Source organism: Charadrius vociferus, unplaced genomic scaffold (genome assembly GCF_000708025.1).
Source record: "Charadrius vociferus isolate BGI_N301 unplaced genomic scaffold, ASM70802v2 scaffold662, whole genome shotgun sequence".
Classification (NCBI taxonomy): Eukaryota; Metazoa; Chordata; class Aves; order Charadriiformes; family Charadriidae; genus Charadrius; species Charadrius vociferus.
The window spans coordinates 428,782-448,511 of NW_009647412.1; the positions used below are offsets into that span (position 1 = coordinate 428,782).

The window sequence follows — 19,730 nt, forward strand, 5'->3', positions numbered from 1 at the left end:
ATGGAGGGGACAGAGAGCAGAAGCAGCACAGCCTCGTCGGTCATTGCAGACTGGAGTTTGGTGTTTTGGACTCTGTGCGCTGTGATCCTGCCGGTGCTGATCACCTTGTGGTGCAGCTTCCAGCGATCCCGGCGGCAGGTGTTAATACGAGACATCTTTCGCAAGAGCAAGCATGACTGGCACTACACAGACCTCTTCGGGCAGCCCTCCTACTGCTGCGTGTGTGCTCAGCACATCCTTCAGGGTGCTTTCTGCAACTGCTGCGGGCTGCGTGTCAGCGAAGGATGCCTCAAGAAGGCTGACCAGCTTTTTCTCTGCAAGGAAATTATGATGAGGAGCAATGGTGGAGCCCACAGCTCTATGCCACACCACTGGATCAGAGGCAATGTCCCTCTCTGCAGCTGCTGTATGATATGCAAACAACAGTGTGGCACGCAGCCCAAGCTCTGCGACTACAGGTACGGCAAGGGACTTTGGCTTTTTATGAGGAAGCACGGTGCCATATCAATATTGTATTTTCCACAGGGTTATTGGAGCACCTTACCCCAAAGGAGATCCTGCAGTAGTCAAATATGAAACTCTGTTAAAAAAACAGCTTCAAAGAACCTAAAATTAAAATGGATGCTTGCGGGTAGTTTGAGTCACAGATTAAGAGTATGGCATTGCATCACATATCCACTTGTTCTCTTCATTGCGGTACTCCAGCATGATGTGCTAGCTACTGTATAATTACATATAAAAGGCTCTCTGTGTCCGAGAGAGTTTTATGTTTTAGGGTATGACCTTAAGGAGGTTCTAACACACTTGGCATTTGTACAGTGGATAGCCTGAGCAATTTGGGTGGCACAGCAATTTGGTGTTCAGAGCACCAAAGTGTGTATGCATCTCTGCAAAATTGGCATGTGCTCAGTGTAACTAGAACAAATAACTGTGCTATCGGTGTTTTGAGTTCATTTTTAAGGATACTCAAAAAAAGCTAATGGGAAGTTTTAGAAGCTACTGTACTCTAATCTATTGTTAAAGTTTGTGGTAAGAGTGTTAAAAATTTTCAAGGAACCGTTGAATTAGCTTGCACTGTCATTAGTAAGGCCGCTTGGAAGGTTGTCAGCATGACACATAGTGGCATGTCGCACCAAAATATAGTGCTAGTGGTCTGGGTACTGGGTACAGTGCAAGTGTTACTTTAGCCTTCTCAAAGGATGTCATCTTTCCAGCGTACATTCTGCCAGCTTTTGCTTTGCTTGTGTGTGATACTGTCAAACTGTTTGGTAAGCAAGCAGAATTACAGTGTAAATGAGCATACTATCAGAAACAAAAACTTGAGAGTGTGTGTAGGAGAGGCAGGAAGGGGAGGATTTTCGAGCCAAAGGGGGTGGAAGGAAGAGGAAAAGAAGAAAGTCACAGCACAGGGCAAGTATCATTGCTGCTCTAGTTGTGTGCTGGATTAGTCAGAAGGGCTCCAAAAATAGCTTTGACAGCTGCTTGAACCAAGGCTTTGGATGTAGCAAACGAGGATTAACATTCTGCAGAGGCTGGCAGTGGATATTGCAGTATTTCCTCTTGTTCTAGTTGGTTTTCCAGGACAGCTTTTAGAATAGGCCAAAAAGCTGAGCAGTTTTGCGTAACAGAATCCCATCAGCCTTGTGCAGTATTGTGTAACCTTTTAGGTTTCAGACTTAAAGGGGTATTATCAATCTTAAGGAATTTATTGATTAATGTTTCTAGTAAAACTTTATTATAAATTGAACTCGTGTTCTATCTGTGCTCTTTAAGGATGGATAGGAGTTCAGTTTCTCATGCAAGCTTTCAGTGTAACTGTTAATATTGCGGACAATGCAAGAGGGTATTTATAGTACCTGGGTTTTTTTAATTAAAAAGAATAGAATTAATTTAAAACTTGGGGTTTTTTTTCCACAGAATTCAAAGGGTTTTCTAGACTTGCAATTCCATGACCAAGTAATTTTCTGTAGCAAATACATAGTTGTGTAAACTTCTAGAGAATGCATGGTTTTCCCTGTAATGTGCTCAAAATATTACTTAGAATGGTGTTTGTAAATATAAGTACTTTTCAGAAAGTTAGTTTATCTAAAAATAAATGAGCAAAATCGATGTGCCTGTGGTTTGAGGATTTTTTCATGGTTTTTGGTCTTTTTTCCAGATGTGTGTGGTGTCAGTACACTGTGCATGATGAATGCATGATGGATTATTTAAAGACTGAGGAGTGTACATTTGGAGAATTCAGAGACTTAATTATTCCACCGTACTATTTGTCTACAATCAACCAGATGCGCAAAGACAAAAGAACCAATTATGAAAAGGTAATTGTCTACTGCTTTGTGGCTTTACCATATATTTAAAAAAAAAAAATTAAAAAATCTCCCACACGTTAAACCTTGAATTCAGTACATTTTCAGGTTAATAACTATCAGGTAAATATTTCAATATATATGAAGTACTTGCAATGTTAATTCGGGGGTGTTTGCCATTTTATTAATATGGTACTTAAAGCACAAGCAGACACTTGGTTTTGTTATTCCAAAACAACCCTGAGGTTTTGGTACCTTCCTTCTTGAATGTTTTGTACTACTGTGTTCATAACATTGTAGTGGTTGTTGTCCTAGGCACTGTAGAACAGAAATCTTCAACCTTGGTGTGTCAGAAGTATTTGTTTGTTTTGACTACTTCAGACTAGTTGGTAACTCCTTCATTTCAGCACTTACTACAGGGGACAGGTTGTGGAGCAAGGTTTTAAACACTTTCAAACGTGCAGTATTTGTGTGACTGACTGACTTTTGCCTTTTTGCAGGTAGTACCTTACTGCAGAAAACACTGGATGCCAGTAATCATACTGGCTAATACTCGTAGTGGAAACAACATGGGTGAAACTTTACTAGGAGAATTTAAAATTCTGCTGACCCCCGTTCAGGTATTTACAGTGCAAAGCCACCATAATAAAATAAAAGTTTAAATTAGAATAAACATCACTTTGCTTACAGAATGGCAGTAGGATTTTGTGGAATATCAGTAAAGAAAACAAATTCATGCAGTTTGTTCATGTAGAAAAGATAGCTTTATATAGAGAGACCAGAAGTGCAGAGGCTTCTCCCACCCCCCAAGTTTGTTATGGTTCTAATACTGGTACAGGTTTTATTTATGGTAGTACATGCAGTAATTGTGTTAATGGTAAGTATCTCGCTCTTGAAACAGTGCAAAATTTTTAGGAAATTAAGTATTTAGGTCTTCTTAATTTGAAATCTGTATTTGTTTAAATCCTTGCTTTATTTGTGAAAACGTCAGTGTTTACAGTTGCTGCTTTGTGTTGTCACTTTCCGCTTAAAATCCACGGGGATGGCACAGGATGTTGACGTAAGGCAGTTAGTTGTTCCTTGGATTTCCTGGCTGCACCTTAATACTCTTCCTTTGAAGTTCAAAACCTAGCCTTAGAATACAGCCTAATAGAAATCCCTATGTGTGTGTTTTAAATGCATCCCAGTAAGGCTTTAAAGAATAAACCTGCTCGTATGCTGATTATTTAAAAATAACTTTTATCTGAAGTCTTTAATCTCTACAGAATTCATCATAGTGCCTCTAGATGCAGATTTTTCTTAGGCCTCCGTCAGCTTGGTTTATCAGTGGCATTTATTCCTAGTGAAGCAGCTGGAGTTCTGTTGTGAATTTGGGAAACCAAATTCTGCTCGTAAAAGTCAAGACAGCTCATTTGCCAATGTAATACTGTAATTGGAGAATCTTTGTTTTGCATTAAAATGAACTTCTTGAAGATGTTTATCTGTGAGGCAAATCCCGAGTCATGTTCTGTGAACTTATGGAACTCCTGATTTTCCGTTCTTCTAGGTTTTTGATCTAAGCAAAATTGCACCTGCTAAAGCACTCCAGCTTTGTACCTTGCTGCCGTGCAACGCTGTCAGGGTTCTGGTCTGTGGTGGGGATGGCACAGTAGGCTGGGTCCTGGATGCAATTGATGAAATGAAGATAAAGGTATTGTGTTTCCTATTAAAATGTGTCTTATGGTGAAAATGAGTTTTGGAGCTGCTGAAGGGCTACACCTAATCTCTTACCTGCATTTATTGTTTTAATCTTCCAGAATAAGCCTACAGAGTAATATTTGCAGAATTGCTTATTCATATTGGAGGGGGGAGGGGGAATGCATCTTGTTAGGAGTCCCTGTAGTTCAGGAAAAATATGAAAGCTTTAGATTTTAAGTAGGTGATATTTAAAGTCATTCTTTTCTGTAAAACGAGAAAAGAACAAGCTGCAGAATATTATATGTATTCTTCTTTCCTCTGTGTCTAAACATATTTATTTTGTCATAAATGGCATTGCTAATAATGGCTAATGTGCTCTGACTGCTTATTTCTCCCAGCACGCTCAGTCTTTTCTAATAACCTCGTAATTTTGCTGGCTATACTGGCTGTACTGCCAGTGCATGAATGAGTGCAGTAATTTGCTTTTGTTCATTCTCATATATTCTAAAGAATTCATCAATCTGCAGCCTCACCTAATAGCAAGTAGAGAAGGAAAAAAATAAGCTGTATGTTTACTGTTGATTTGAAATGGAAGATACTCCAATTTACAGGGTACTATTAAGAACTCCTGAGGAAATGAAAAATAATTACTAGAGCTTTAGTGCTTTACTAATAATCTTTTTCTCTAGTGAAAAAAGGAAGAAGGTTACTCTTCCTATATCAGTGTCTTCTTTTTTTCTTTTTTTTTTTTTTTGCTGGAGCGTTCTTAATACATGAAATGTTGTAGCTGAAGGCCATTATTACAACTTCATGCATAGTCAAACAGCTGCTTTGAGAATTTTATGTACTGATAAAGTAGAAACGCAACAAAGTATAACTATGAAGGTTAATGTATATAAGCATATGGTTATTTGGTCTTGGACACTTGATATCTAGTCTAACTTGGGGGTTGGACTAGATGATCTCCAGAGGTCCTTTCCAACCCTGACCGTTCTGTGATTATGTGATATGTTGTCCCTCAGAGCCAATATAGTTGATGAAATGTGGGTTCTTCTTTGGTTCCAAGTACTTGGGTCGTTGCAGTTACATAAATACTGTTGAGATTATCAGCAAAAACTTTTTTTATCAGCAGTAGGTTATTTGTAGTAGGTTATTTGCTCTGTTCATTTATCTTGACTCTCAAATACACGTTATCTGGCTGATAACTCTTCTTGAAAAAATAATAACCATAATGCCACTTACTGCAAGTACTTTTCACAGCTGAGTTTCAAAGGCCATAGTACATCTGAAATAACTGTTCACCCTTTTGTGGTAGAGAGAGCAAAGACCTTTGCTAAGGTGGCCGTTTTGAATATCTGTTTCTATCACTTTATGGCCTTCAGAGGTGATTATGATCTCCTCCATCTGTTGACAACAGTTGGGTCTCTGTGTGTATGTGGCATCTCTGAAACTTAGATACTGACTTTCCTTCTTTGAGTATGTGAATTTTTGTCTGTGGTTGAATACTCTAGTTTTATGTGCATCTGTTGTTTTAGACCTACCCTCACTTTGGTCTTGTAAGAGCATTTTGGGGTCTTGTTACGGTTCACAGTGTGTGTTACCTCTCTTTTAGTGTTCATACCACTTCCCAGAGGTATGTGCAGTAGTAGTATTAGTAACTTACCACGGCTACAGCATGTCAGCAGCATATAATCAGGAAATCGGATGACAAGTTCAGGCTTCCACTTTAAGATCCAAAGCATCATTCTTTTGAAGGAATTCTCTGTTCAGTATTAATAATGCATTGTTTCCATATTGTGTTTGTATTCTGTTTTCCCCTCACAGTGGTGTAACTTTTCCTTCCTTTGCATTATGCCTGTGATAAGTACTCAAATGTGCCATCTGCCATACTAATGCTGTGCCAGCTCTATTGCTCTGCACTATATAACAAGCTGCTATGAAGATTAATGATATTTATCAAACCTGAATGTTTGGGGATAAAAGGGAGAAAATGAGTGCTGAAGAAGGAGCTAATACACAGTGTCTTTGTTTTCCAGGGGCAAGAACGTTATATTCCACAAGTTGCAGTTTTACCTCTGGGAACGGGTAATGACCTGTCTAATACACTGGGCTGGGGTGCAGGTTATGCTGGAGAAGTCCCTGTTGAACAAATCTTACGAAATGTCATGGAGGCAGATGGAATCAAATTAGACAGGTAAGTAACAGTGAAAAGATAAGTTCTGTAGAACCAAATACTGTTACAGCTCTACTGATACTCAGTTGCAGCAGTATATGTAAAGGAACACAAGTATTGCTGGAGGGAACTGCAAAATAACTGAGGTCCAAAATTAGTCTTTATTTAGTTGCTCTGCAAGGCTTAAGTCTTTCATAATTTAACTAAATCTGAATCTTTTGACTTGATCACAGTATAGGTATGAGATTCCTAATCACAGCTTTGCAACTAAGTGAGAACAGTCTGTCATGACTCTAATAGCTGTTGTTTTTCAGATGGAAGGTTCAAGTAACAAACAAAGGATACTACAACCTAAGGAAACCAAAGGTATGGTTTGCAAGTATAACTATGGATTCTATGCAGTACCTGTATGTTTATGCTTATTTTTCTGGGTACCTACTTTTTGTCAAACACTGTGACTCTTAAATCCTAATAATGATATTTTATAAGACAATAACTAGAAGTTCTGTCTTACAGGTATTCACAATGAACAACTACTTTTCTATAGGACCTGATGCTCTCATGGCTTTAAATTTTCATGCTCATCGTGAGAAGACGCCCTCTCTGTTTTCCAGCAGAATTATTAATAAGGTGTGTTTGGTGAAGTGACGTTTTCTCCTTGTAGTTGTTAACTTAAGGCTATTTTTTGCTTTACATTACTCTACTCCCCTACTTTCTTTCATGCCATTTTAGGAGTTTGAGCTCATTTTCCTTGGGGAGGGGATTCCATGGTGTCATGGTTTAGGCCAAATCGGCTACTGGGGATCTGGGGGACCCCAGGTGGGACCGACAGATGCTCCCCTCTACCCCTCTTCAAAGAGAGAGGCAGAGGAGCAAACAAGAGACATATGAGTTTAGAAGGAACTAAGCTACTTTAATGAAATATTAATAATAAAATACAAAGAAATAGTGAAATATATACAAAACTGTATCAAGCTCCCACGATGACAATCATGACACCGGCTGGCACTGGGGCAGTCCCAGGCTGGACTCAGTGATGGACAGGAACTGGATTCCGGATCTGCATTCAGGATCAGGATCAAAGGCAGACGAACAGAGCCCTCCTCAGACGTCAGCCATTGAAGAAAGAGAGAGCTGACCCTTTGATCCCACAGCTTTTATACTGAGCATGAGGCAGATGGGATGGAATACCCTGTTGGTCACTTTTGGGTCACCTGTCTTGTTTGCTCTTCCCCGCAGGTGGGACCCCACTATGCTTTTCTGCTTTTGACCCTCCAGCGGGGCAAATAACAAAGTTGTTTGGCCTTGGTTGTTATGGCAATAAGTATAAGCAAGCTCCTCTCTGCATACCATGCCTGGGCATCAGCTATAAACATTGGTCTTACCAGTCAGAGCGAGTGAACACTGTCTGCACAATATGCAGTTAATTTCAGTAGTTAGAAGAGGCCCAGCTAAGAAGCAAAGTTACTGAACAAAATTGGTTCTGTTTCACCTCAAACCAGGACACATGGGCAAAACATGTTTCCAGCCCACTCACAGGTGTTCTATGTTGCCTCTGCTTGCTTGCTTATAGAATATGCTGGTTTTTTCAATTTTTGTTTAGAATGTTTCATTTGCTTTGAAACTTAATAAGTTAAGGACATTGCCTTTTTCCTTTTAAAGTGGAAAGCAAGTTTCTTTTGCAAGTTGTAGCCTGTCTCATGGAGAAACCTTAGTTGAAGGATGTGCAAATATGTTACATATGAATTTTAGATAAGGTTTGCAGAACAATAACTATACATTAATATTTCAAATATTCTACCTATGTATTGTCTTTTTCTAACTGTTTTCTGTTCTCTCTGTTTTGTTTTGTTTGTTTTTTGTTTTTTTAATAGGCTGTTTATTTTTTTTATGGAACCAAAGACTGCTTAGTACAGGAATGTAAAGATCTTAACAAAAAGGTTGAGGTAAGTTTTTTAACTTGCTTATTCTCTGGGCAATCAGTGGAGTGTAAAAACTTAATTTGTAAAAGAAAAGGGGAAAAGCTTTGCAGTTTACATCTATATGATATTTGTATAAGGATGGCTCTGGACTTAGAGTATTTTTGGTGTTCCTTTTGTGATGTGCAGTTCACTTCATAAAATTAATGACTTTGAGTTTAGTGAAAAATTCCTAATTTTTTTTTTCTGGCCTTGACTCAGTTCTGTGAGTTCAAGTACTGATACTCAGATTTGCCTTAGCACCAGAGACTTACTTAAGTAAGAGATCCTTTTCTTTTCTGTATTAACAGAAATTTATTATAGTTTAGGATATCTTGTGAAATCAGAAGTCCTTTTTTTTAAATTATGAAAAGAAAATGCATTCTATTTGTGCAGGGCCAGTTTTTCTTCAAGTGGAAGTCATTGAATGTGTAAAGAGAATAACCAGCTTATATTGAAGAACTGAATTTGATCCACAGTAATTAACTTCTGTTTGTGTTTTAAAGCTAGAGTTGGATGGTGAGAGAATCGAGTTGCCCAATTTGGAAGGCATCATTGTCCTGAATATTGGATATTGGGGAGGTGGCTGTAGGCTCTGGGAAGGAATGGGTGATGAACCTTACCCCTTGGCGAGGTACACCGTGCATCTTTTTCTTTTTTTAACTTTTAACAGTTCTTGTAGTGTAAGCAATTCTCTCCAGTAGGCTGTGCTTATGTAGCCAGACTTGTCTGAAAGTCAGAAGGATTCCTTGTCACAGTAGGCTGTCTCCAGATTTTTTATTTTCCTTGTGTTGGAGACTTGGACTAAGTGCATCCCACGCATCAGGTTTGGGTTTTTTTTTAAGACCTTCTCAAAATGTCTGGCACGATTAAGCAATAGCGTTGAAGAGGCTATTAAAAATAAAGGTAGCCTTCAAAAAGTAGAAGATACATTCATTTCAGAATATGAAGGAACACATCTAAGTAGAGGTTAAAATATAACGTAAAAACAAAGCAAGCCAAAAATTTGACTTCCGTGCTTCAGTAAGTTGGCTGGAGCTATGCCAAAGAGGAGAATAGGTGGGCACATTAGTTATTCCCTCTTGCGACTTACTTCTTCAGAAGCCATATATAGAAATATACTTCCTAGTTCTGTTACAGGGCTTATGATCCTGGATTTCTAAAAAATACTTGGGCAAGGTCCTTTACCACAACCTAAAAAATTAAGCCATTAAAAGATTTTCCTGTAGATTAATAACTGAGTGAAAAGACAGAAAACTGTACAAATTTATGGAAGAGAAATCTACTGTGGTCCTTAAATATGCACAGTGAGCCTTAGAAAGTCATATATCTGTAATTTCCAGAAGCTAGCTAGCGTGTGTATTGCTCTGTACTTGCGTTTTTGTATGGCTTCCTTTGCTGTTCAGCATGATTTGTTGTCCAGCACAAATAGATAGTTTAAACGGATTTGTAGAATAACATTTGTCTTCTCTATAGGAGTAGCCATAAAAGGACTGTGTAATATTTGGACAGGTATTCTGGAGCTCATGGGCATCACTAAAAAGAGTCTTTCTTAATTCATAGACATGATGATGGACTTCTGGAAGTTGTTGGTGTTCATGGTTCTTTCCACTGTGCCCAAATTCAGGTGAAACTAGCAAATCCTGTTCGCCTAGGGCAGGCACATACTGTGAGGGTAAGTGGTGTTTATGAACCTGTTTCCCTAATTTTTTTTTTAATATGCAGTATTGAATCTCAAGCACTCAACTGTCTGATCTGAAGTTGCAGTTTGCAGTTGATCTAGATGTTTCTCTTGCTTAGTAAAATTTAAGTATGTCATAAGTCACAGTCCTCTGTTGCTGTGGTTAGTGGCCTATGAGTGCAACTAATTATATACTAAAATTCTACCTGGCCAGGCTGAAAGCATGCAGCATCAGTATATTGTAGTGGTAAAAGGTATCTTCAGAGTTACTTTGAACTGCTATGATTATGTGTTCTTCTATTTAATGCTAGCTGATCTTGAAGAGTTCAAAGATGCCGATGCAGGTGGATGGAGAGCCATGGGCTCAGGGGCCCTGCACTGTTACCATAACTCATAAGACACGTGCACTGATGTTGTATCACTCGGGTGAACAAACAGACGACGATGCTTCCAGCGTGTCTGAGCAAGACCACGTGAGAGAACAGACAGATGAAGATGTATAGATTTTGTGGAATTTAACATAATACAGTGATGAACTTCAGCTCATTTAAAGCACTGAGAACACCTAATCTAGATTAAGGTTTATGCCATAAGGTTCATACTTGTGAATGAACGAGAGCTGAAGCAAAAGCCATGCTTTTACGTTCATTAAAACTTTCACAGCTGAATTACCACAACTGTTTTGTATTTTAGATTGGTGGTGATGCCCAGCCTTTCTAGCTGGAGCAGTTAGTTATTCTAACGGCAGGAAAGAGACATACTGCAGCTCTTCCTTGCTGTAAAATCAGATTTTCTGCATATATACAGCATGGTATGCAAAATGTTTGATACTCTTGGAAAGGGGAACAGCTGCGAGTTTGGCCTGCTTCCACCTGCCCTCTTCCCCAGAACAGTTTCCAGAAGAGAAACCAGACCAAGTAGGATGTGGGCTGATTTTCTGACGACAGCCTGCTCCTGGCTGCCATCTCTTCTTGGGAGCAAGACAAATACATCTCTGTGTACCTGCTTGTGCAGTGCGTGTCTAATAGGCTCGACTGGGAGGGCAGAGGATCTGGGTGCTCTTGGGAAGGTGTTTAGCCAGAGAGATGCTTTTGGACCAAAGGTTTCTGGAAACGTTCTGTTAGTGAACGACCTATTTCGGTGGCATTGTAAGCCATAGATAGAGTACTCCTGAGGGCCTGAGTACCCAAGCTACAACTTCAAAATAATTGTACTATGACTTGCACTGAATGATCCTATGACTGACTCTGCTTCAGTTCAGTGGGAGGCTAATTCTAGTTCTGGTAAATAGCAACATCGTAGTTCTTGAGGAGGCTTTTTGGAGGAAAGGAGCTATCTTTTTTAGCTGTTTAGAGGAGGCTTTTAAAGAAATAAAGATGATTGCCAACTGTGGGTGTTTTTTTAAAGTCTTGTTAAAGATCTTCATAATTACCTGAGAATGGTCAATAGTAAGTCAGTTGGTTAACTGTTTCAATTTTAAGTGTGGAGGTTGAGAGCTAAGTTTGCAAAGGTTAGCAAGGTCTGGTGTTCATGTGTATAATTTGATTGTGAAAAAAAGCACGGAAGCATTTGTTTTCTGATTGGCTCTTAGGGCGTCAAAGATACCTCGTTGGACCTGAACCTTCATTTCCCATATGAGTATAGGGCAAGAAAAAGAGTGCTGGCCTATACTGATAGTAAAGGTTAAGAACGCATACAACAGTACAGAGAAACAGTCAGTTTGGCATATCTGAAGCTTCTCAGGTTAAAAGCTTCTCAGGTGAAAACATGTTCATGGTTAACAGAAGTAGAAATCTCCTTCCTTTTCCCTTTTCTGTTGTAGTCATTTTAAGCTTGCAGCAGGTGAGAGCTACGAGTTATGGTTTAAAAGTTGTCACAAAGTAATTCAGTTAAGTCCAGTTGAGTTACTGCAGGTGATCTTCCAAGTAGGAAGAGAATTTAGGCTGAATGTATACTGCATAAGCCAAGATCATAAGAGAAGTTGAGAGCTTTCATCTGAACTTTTAATGTTGCTGCTTCTGTCAGAACTCCCCCGATCTTTTTTTTTCCCCCTTTTTTGTTTATGCTAACTGAAAGTGAGGGGTAAAGTAAGGTATGCTTCTAGGTTTTGTAAAATGAAACTGGTTTTCAACAATCTATAAAATGTTTGCATTAACAGTGAATGAAATATTTATATTTGAAAATTATTTATTGAAACCTTGGCAAAGTCAGTATTTTTAAAACCTTCAATTGTAATCCTCTTTGGAGAGATTTTTTTAACTTGCTGGTATTCGTTGTAGAAAGTGTATGTGTTAGACCTTAAATACTACTGATCATCAGTGAATTTATAGCTGTCTGAAAATGTGATTAGAGTGTAATGAACTGTAAAGCAGAAGCCATTTGTAAATTCCATATTCATTAGCCTTATACCCCATGGCAGGGGGGTTGGAAATAGATGATCTTTAAGGTCTGTTCCAACCCAAACCATTCTATGATTATACACCTCATCTTAATTATTTTATTGTATGTAAATATAGAGAACAAATTAATAGTTAAATCTATGTAAAAAGTGTTTAAAATATGCTATGTTAGACAAGTCCACTATCCTTTTTTTTTTTTCTTTTTGTAGTTCTCAGGTTCAATTTGTATTAGCTTCAAAAATCTTACTAGTTGCTAGGTTTTTTTTTTAATAACTTATAACTATCAGCATCCTAAAAATAGTTAAGTTCGATACTATGGTTCTTATGTAACTATTGTTTACAAACAAATGACAAGTCTCTGGAAAAGCAGGGTATGTGCTATGAAAGGCAGTATTTTCTCAAGAGAAATGACACCACTGGCTACTTTAGATAAACTATTCATAATACTGTTTAAAGAGTTATCTGAAGTTTGTCAGATGATTATTCAAATTGTTTTATAGCCTAAGAACCTTTAACTGTTAAAAAATGTCACTCTTTCAACTCCTGACATCCAGAAAAAAAATAATCAATGCCAAGACTTTGAAAGTATCCCATTTTTACAGTAGGTGAGCTGGTTTCTCTGCTTGTGCTTTGCCTCAGTGGGTACCAGTGATGATGTACTGTGTTTGTGCAGGCAAGATCCTCCCACTTACTGCGGCTTGCTGGGAGTCCGGTCCTAGATGTGTGAAATCCTCTTTGGGAAATGTAAATCCATCATTCCTTTTGGAGAAACAAAAGAGTATTAGAAGTGAAAGTAGCATCTAATTGAGCCATTGTTTGGGAAACCCCCTGGTAAATGGTCTTGTTTGTATTGGACAGAACATCCCCTTCTTGCATGTGGAAGTGAAGAAGTTTGTGTTTCACAAATTGACTGTTAGTGATTACAGCAAATGATAGGTTGCAAACGTAGTCATTGTGTGCATGGGGAAGCCTCTTGTAAAGTTGTAGTTATGGTATGGAGAATACTCTGTAAGGTTGAAGTGTCCAGTTCCCAATCAGACTTGGGGTCATCCTTCTATTGTAATGATATGTAGCTGTCATCTGCGTCGCAAAAAAAAAAAAAAAAAACCATCTTTTTAATGTACAGTGTTAGCACTAAAATTTGTTGGGAAGTCTTGCTGTTTCCAACATGCTGAACTTTGACTTCCATGTATCCTCCTTTCCAGCATGTTCCAAATTGGGTTAAAGCCTGTTTGAAGCTACTTTTATGAAACTGTTCTACGTTTTAGTCTGACTGCAGACAGCAAACATCAGCAATGGGCTCCGAGATTCTAGTGCTAGCATAAATGACCTTTTCTAATTTGTAATATAGATGTAGCTGCTTAATGTTGTCGTGTGTGTGTTGTGACTGTAAAACTGTTACATGCTTTTTTAATGTTGTCGGTGCATAAAGCACCAGTACAAATACCTACTCTGTACCTCTTCTGAAAACAGATTGGAAACCTGAAAATACTGCAGTACATTCTCTATCCAGAAGAGGGTGCGCTGCAGCTGGATCTTATGTCCTGCACTGAAGAATTTTCCCTTACCCTGTTAATGATTAACATTGGAAAAATAGTGAAATTGATGCGTCAAAAAGACAAATAATTAATAATTTCTTCTGGCAGTCTTCATACTGTATAGCTTTGTGTAAAAGGTACAGGGTGAATAATAACATCAGTTGTCAAGCGCTCAAAAGTGAATTCGCAAAGTTTATTTTTAAGTTTTACTGCTGCATACGCTAGCTTAACTGAAGTTTAGTCAGATTGCGATAACTTTCTTTGTAGGTTCTCAGTCCTGAGACATGTGATACAAAAAACTTAAACTGGTATGGAGAGCCTTTCTGTAAGTTGGCTTCTGCCTTGCTCAAACCTCACTTGTTTACACACACATTGAGAGGATGGGTATGAGTATTTTCATGTATGTAGAACTTCTTGTGGTAGGCTTTGTTTTACTTTGTGCTTTCACTTCCACAGTTCATAGCAGAGTTAAACTGTTTCAAATACCATTTGCCATTTGGATCTTTCTCCATATCTGAATTTTTCAAAAAGGCATCTGAAGTCCAAACTTGCATTCTTCATCTTCAAAAACAGCTGAGGTGAATGGTGTTCAGTTACTTTTTTTTTTTTTTTCTCTAAGTATGTCAATTGTTCCTGGTGTTTAAAGCAGGTCAGGGTAGTATTTGGAGCATGCTTTCACAGCACTTTGGAATTATTGCCGTTATTAAAGAACATAGTCTTGTGTTTTCTTCCTACTGCAATGGCGATACTTCTGTTTCAAATGAATTTGGGGTTATGTTAAAATTTGAATATTTTTCTCACCTAGCATTGTTATGAATTGCATTTCATGTTCATAATGTAAAGACTGTACAGCATAATTTATGCATTTGATACTCTTTTTATATGTTCACTTTCGATGTTTCCCCTTCATAGGGTTTTTTTTCCAGGTCTTGCTTTTCTTGAGCACTAAGTAACTTGAAACACCATTTACCTTAGAAGCTTTAAGTACTTGCTCTCAGAAAACAGACTTGAGTTTCTCCTGGTTGCAAAAGAAAATGCTACCATGTTTGAACACTCTGGGAGAAAATCGTCTTGTTGAGGCAATGCTTGTAGCAAGAGCAAGTTAAAAATGTCTCCAGCTGATTCAGGTTGAGAATTTGTTCCCCTGTACAATTTTGTCTTGCTAGTGTTTACAACTACTCAGTAAGTACTTCTTTCCTGCAGTCATTTAATTACTCATTTTATGCTGGCTCACTTTCAGCTTAAAATGTCATTTGGGACAGTATCAAAAGCTCTGCTGAAATCAGGATAGTGAGCTTCTCTCCTGTCTACTTTATCCTTCATGCCAGCTAGCTTGTCAGAAAAGAAAATTGGAATGGCTTCACACAGCTTATTCTTAGCCCAGTAACCCACCTGTTTGGCTTTTTCAGTCACCATCACCACACCTGGGAGATATTAGAAAGGATTCCAAAGGCTCCCAGGCCCCCCGACCTATTTTGAAAGTACAATTTTTGCTCTTTGCTGCTGGGGAGGAACCCCCCTGTTCTCCACAGGTTCTGAGGACTGATAGTTAAAGGTTCTGGTTTCAGTTTGGGCAGTTCCTTCCGGTTCTGCACTATGTTGCACTGAAGCTCACAACTTTTATAGTGTATGCTATTGTATCTCACTGGTTTTAAAAACAAACAAACAAACAAACAAAAAAAACCCCACCAAAACAAACCTTCAAGCACTGTACCTTAGATGTGAACAGCGTAATAGTATCAATGTTATAGTAATATATAGTTCTTTTTTACTTGGCAACAAATGCTTTTTGGTAGAGCACCACTGTAACCTAGTAAATTAATCTGTGGGTAAGAGTAGGACAATTAAGAATCTTTGCATGTGTTCTAACTGAAAATCCTTTTTTTGTTCTGTATTTCATGCTGACTACTAGCAGTTATCTTCCTTTTAGAAAAGAAAAAAGATTTGACCCTTTACGTAGGCGCAAACTGGGATATCTTGAGATTCAAAAATACTAGTACATAACTGATCCTGTTGAATGTGAACCACTTATTTAAAAAAGCTCTGACTTTCTTTTCTGAGGAATGATAGCTGCTTCTTGAAAACAGGAATGAGACAACAGAGACCACTTGTTCATTTAGCAATTAAGTATACTGAGAGAATTTACACATTCTCTATTTCAACCTCGTTTAGGCCACAGTTCTAAAAGCGTGGCATGATCACAATTTCTTTATCTCACTAAGAGTGCTGAATACCCAGTTCAGGTTTTGGGCATCTCAGGGAGAGACTTCTAGCTGGAGTAAAGCCACATGCCTTGACTAAACCTAGTTATGTTATGCGGACTTACATTAGCTGAGGATCCAGCCCTTAACTGTTCAGAAGTATGAATGTATTCAAAATTGTACTTTGTTTCTTGTTAATACTGCTCTGTTTACTGTGCTGTATACCCTTATTGCTGTATGTAATTCATTTTTTGCATTGTTTCATTTGCAACTTGTTTGTAATTTCAGCATAAAAATAATTTAAGAGTAAGTGGGAACTTACACTGCGAGTTTATTGCATTCTGTATCTTCAAAGTTTACATCCCTCAAAAGCCATTTTGTCTGATACCAACTGTTGTAATCCTTAGAGTACCTCCAGCCATCTTCTCTTTCTAGGATTTTTATAGTTAAACAGAAGGCATTTTTATTTTTGTAGCTTGTAACTTCAATATGTATAGTAGTTATTTCTATTTAGTAATTAGTGATCAGAATACTGTAAAAATCTTACTTTCAAGAGCTGTAACTTTAAATCGGTAATAACTACTTACAAGAAAATACCAGCATGTTAACAGTTTGGGTTTTTTTAAAAAAAAAAAGTTATTCTTTAGCTTGGAAATACTGTGATGCTGTGACTTGGGATTTGTATTGAATGTGTTTATGCATATATTCCGAAGTTGCACTAAATAGGGGAAAATGAGCTTAAAATGCAAGTAATAGATCAAAAAGTAGAATTTATAATATCTTAGGGTTTTTTTCAATGGAGAAAGGTGACATTTGGGATCCATTATTTTTTTGGTTTTCCACAGAACAGTAAGGAAAGAGCGATCTGTACTCTTGGCAGAACAGTTGTTTCCTTGTGGTACAGTTTGAGATAGTGCCCAAACATAAGCAAAAGCTGTCTGTACCATTCCTGCCTGTCTTCTTGAAGAACAGAAACTCGGAGTAAACCCGACTGCTCACAGCTGTAAAGTATGCGATCTTACTTGCAAAGAAAGAACCAGCCAAGGTAATATCGAACCTCCAATAGAAATGTTTAAAGTCAAAATTTGCTAATATTTTCTTAACATCAAGTGATTTTTTCAAATCCCCAATTGTTTTTGCTTTGTTTTTTAAAAGAAGGCAGGCTGAAATGAGAGGATAAGGATGTATTACGGTAAAACTCTGAATGATGAGATCTGGGAAGGGTGTTCTTTATTTTCTGCATAGGAACAGGAAGTGTGGTTATGGAACGTTCCAAAAGTCTCTGCTGTGTTTGCACCCTCACTGGCTTCATCCAACATTTCTGAAGCGGGTGATAGTACCATTGGCCCCTGTAATTGTGACGTTTGCTCAAATCATTACATGCGGGTGGTGTGTGTTATTTGAGTACGTGGGTCGGGCTCTGTCTGTAAGAAGTTGCAACTTCGCTGAAGTTGCAGAACTCCACCAGTTCTGTGGTGGTACTCCACATTAACACCAGTGAAACTGAAGCAAACTTTTGTCTTCAGTCAGTTGTATCATGGTCTATCTCTTGTGACTTAAGCTCCCAGGGGCTCTTTTGAGAAACATCTGCTCCATCTTCTTCATAGAAGTTTGTAAATACAGATTTTTCACAGCACTGACTCTGTTACTGAATTTCGTAATGCATCTTTTTGTTGTCTTGTTATTTGTATTGTATTTCTCTGTAGATTAAAGTGTGTGGATTAAAGTATTTAAACTCAGTTTTTGCTGTTCCTCACTATGCATAAAAGCAAATGTGAGTTTTCAACTCTGTAACAACTTAGTGATGATAACTGCAGAATGGGAAGCTTGGTCATTTTGAGAACAAAGTTGTATTTTGTTGAACGCTGCAGCCATGTTTCTGTGTGAGATCCCTGCTGCAAAGTCCAAGCGTTTCCAACCTCAGATACATAGAAATATTTCTAAGCAATGTGGTAATGTCAGTCAGAGGTAAAACTAGCGCTGTTTGGTAACCTACAAAGATGTCTCAGCATCTGCTTGCCCGCTTCTGGATCATCCTTCTCCCCAGTGGATTCACTAAATTTGCGTGGCTTTGTACCAGATGTGTTGACAGTGGTTCAGAAACCCCAGGCTTCAGTGGTGAGACGAAATGTCTAGATTGTTCCTTCTCCCCGATGCTGTCAGTGACTTGGGATCTGAAACCAGTTTGTGATACACGCTCTTTGTTTAGTTGAAGGGGGGATATAGGCATACAAATTTCTTATCTGTTAAGAGCAATTTCTAAATAAGGGGTTTAAGGGGAGATGTTTTGGTGTTAATGGGGAGTTAATGTAAACTGGAGGTGGGAGGGCTGCTGAGTGCAAGTCAACAAAACGCACGCAGGGCTTCCCACAGAAAGGGGAAACGCTGCTGCTGGAGGATGTTCAGAGATCAGCTGGCTCAATGCTTTCTCCTGATGGCAGCAGAAGGGTGAGTTTGAGCTTTTGGAAGTGAATAAATGCTCCTATGGGGCCACTTCGTCGTAGTGTCAGTTCCCTCCCCAGGTCCTCTCCTCAGTTGGCAATCTCATTTGCACAAAAGAGAACGGGCTCTGGCCTCTGAGCGCCTATATTATGCCACAATCAAACCTTTTAAAGACTATTTGTGTGTTGTTTTCCATTCAAGATGGGGTCAGAGCATAGATATTCAGCAGGTTTTTTTCTTAGATGGGTAAGGCAATAGTTTCACAGAGCTTTGAGTATCACGGGGCACTGCTAATACAAAATCCAGGTTTAATGCATTTTTAAATGTTTTTAGAACTGTTGGAGTGAACCGTGCACAGCACCAGCTTGAGCCAGACTTTAACCAAAAGTTGTCTAAGAAGTCACACCTCCGGTACGTGTGGGGAAGAACACGGGATCCTGGGAAAGTGAAAGCCAAAACTGAAATTTTATTTCTGTCTTTTGATAATAGAAGTAGAGGTAAAATTATTTGGTGAATGAAAAGTGAAGTGGTTGTGTGGGTGTCCAAATAAGATTCAAGGAGTCCAGTGTTAGACACTTCAGGGCTAAAACTCTGATTTCAGCAGCTCTCCTCTGGCAAGTGTATTTTTCTCTTGAGGAAAAGCCCCAACTGCAGAAATGCAATGGACAAACTGTGCTGCTCTTTCCTTGTGCATCTGTAGGCAATGTGAGAACATGCTGCTAACCACAAGGTAACAGATGGCCGGAGAGTGCTGGTGACCGTGGGCACTGTCGCACGGAGGGGGAACAATGCCTGGCAGATCTTAGCATGTGCCACCCAGCAGCGCCGAGGGCCATTGTCCCCGGCCTGCCGCAAAATCCCGATTCCACGCTTAAGAGCTGCACAATAGAGCCTGGCCCGCTCAGACCTGCAGAAGAGCAGCTCGCCGTGTTGTTCATTGAAAATATGGAAAGGGCTATGCATATAGAAATCTAATTATTGGCAGGCACAGCCTGGCTTTTGGCATGATAATCGTGGGCCGTCGTTCTCTCTTGTGCACGGACCCCTGAAAGGTACTTATGAAAGCAAAAGTTAAAAGTATTGGATTTCCATCAGACATTCGATGTTTGCTTTGATTACAGTGACACCATTTTTGTTTGTTCCTGAACTGCAATGAGAAACTGTTATTAATCGCTTTTAAATATTTTAAAGAGGAAGGGGGGCTGCCTGGCCCGCGGGATGTAGAAAGCGGTAAGAAAACAGCGATTCGGTGCCGCTGATGGGGCAGGACCCCCATGGCACCCCCGCCCCCCTCATTCGGGGGTGTGTTCCTCCCGGTGGCCCCGCGCCCGCCCGGTGCCGCTGGCGGAGCGACC

General features: G+C 39.0%; 1 protein-coding gene across 1 annotated transcript; it reads left to right on the forward strand.

Annotated features, from left to right (window-relative positions):
* On the forward strand, positions 1 to 10,298 carry DGKE (diacylglycerol kinase, epsilon 64kDa). The gene is made up of 11 exons (XM_009880229.1): positions 1 to 458; positions 2,159 to 2,318; positions 2,807 to 2,926; positions 3,853 to 3,996; positions 6,020 to 6,177; positions 6,471 to 6,522; positions 6,673 to 6,786; positions 8,031 to 8,102; positions 8,621 to 8,748; positions 9,678 to 9,789; positions 10,107 to 10,298. Exons 1-11 carry the CDS (start codon positions 1 to 3, stop codon positions 10,296 to 10,298), a joined length of 1,710 nt encoding a protein of 569 aa, XP_009878531.1.
* Positions 10,299 to 19,730: the final 9,432 nt, after the last annotated feature.

What these genes read in the sequence shown, in the direction of transcription:
- DGKE (XM_009880229.1), top strand. Translation starts at nt 1, where the DNA reads ATGGAGGGGACAGAGAGCAGAAGCAGCACAGCCTCGTCGGTCATTGCA. An exon ending in TTGATGAAATGAAGATAAAG is followed by an intron (nt 3,997 to 6,019) that starts GTATTGTGTTTC and finishes TTTGTTTTCCAG; the next exon opens with GGGCAAGAACGTTATATTCC. An exon ending in CCAGCAGAATTATTAATAAG is followed by an intron (nt 6,787 to 8,030) that starts GTGTGTTTGGTG and finishes TTTTTTTAATAG; the next exon opens with GCTGTTTATTTTTTTTATGG.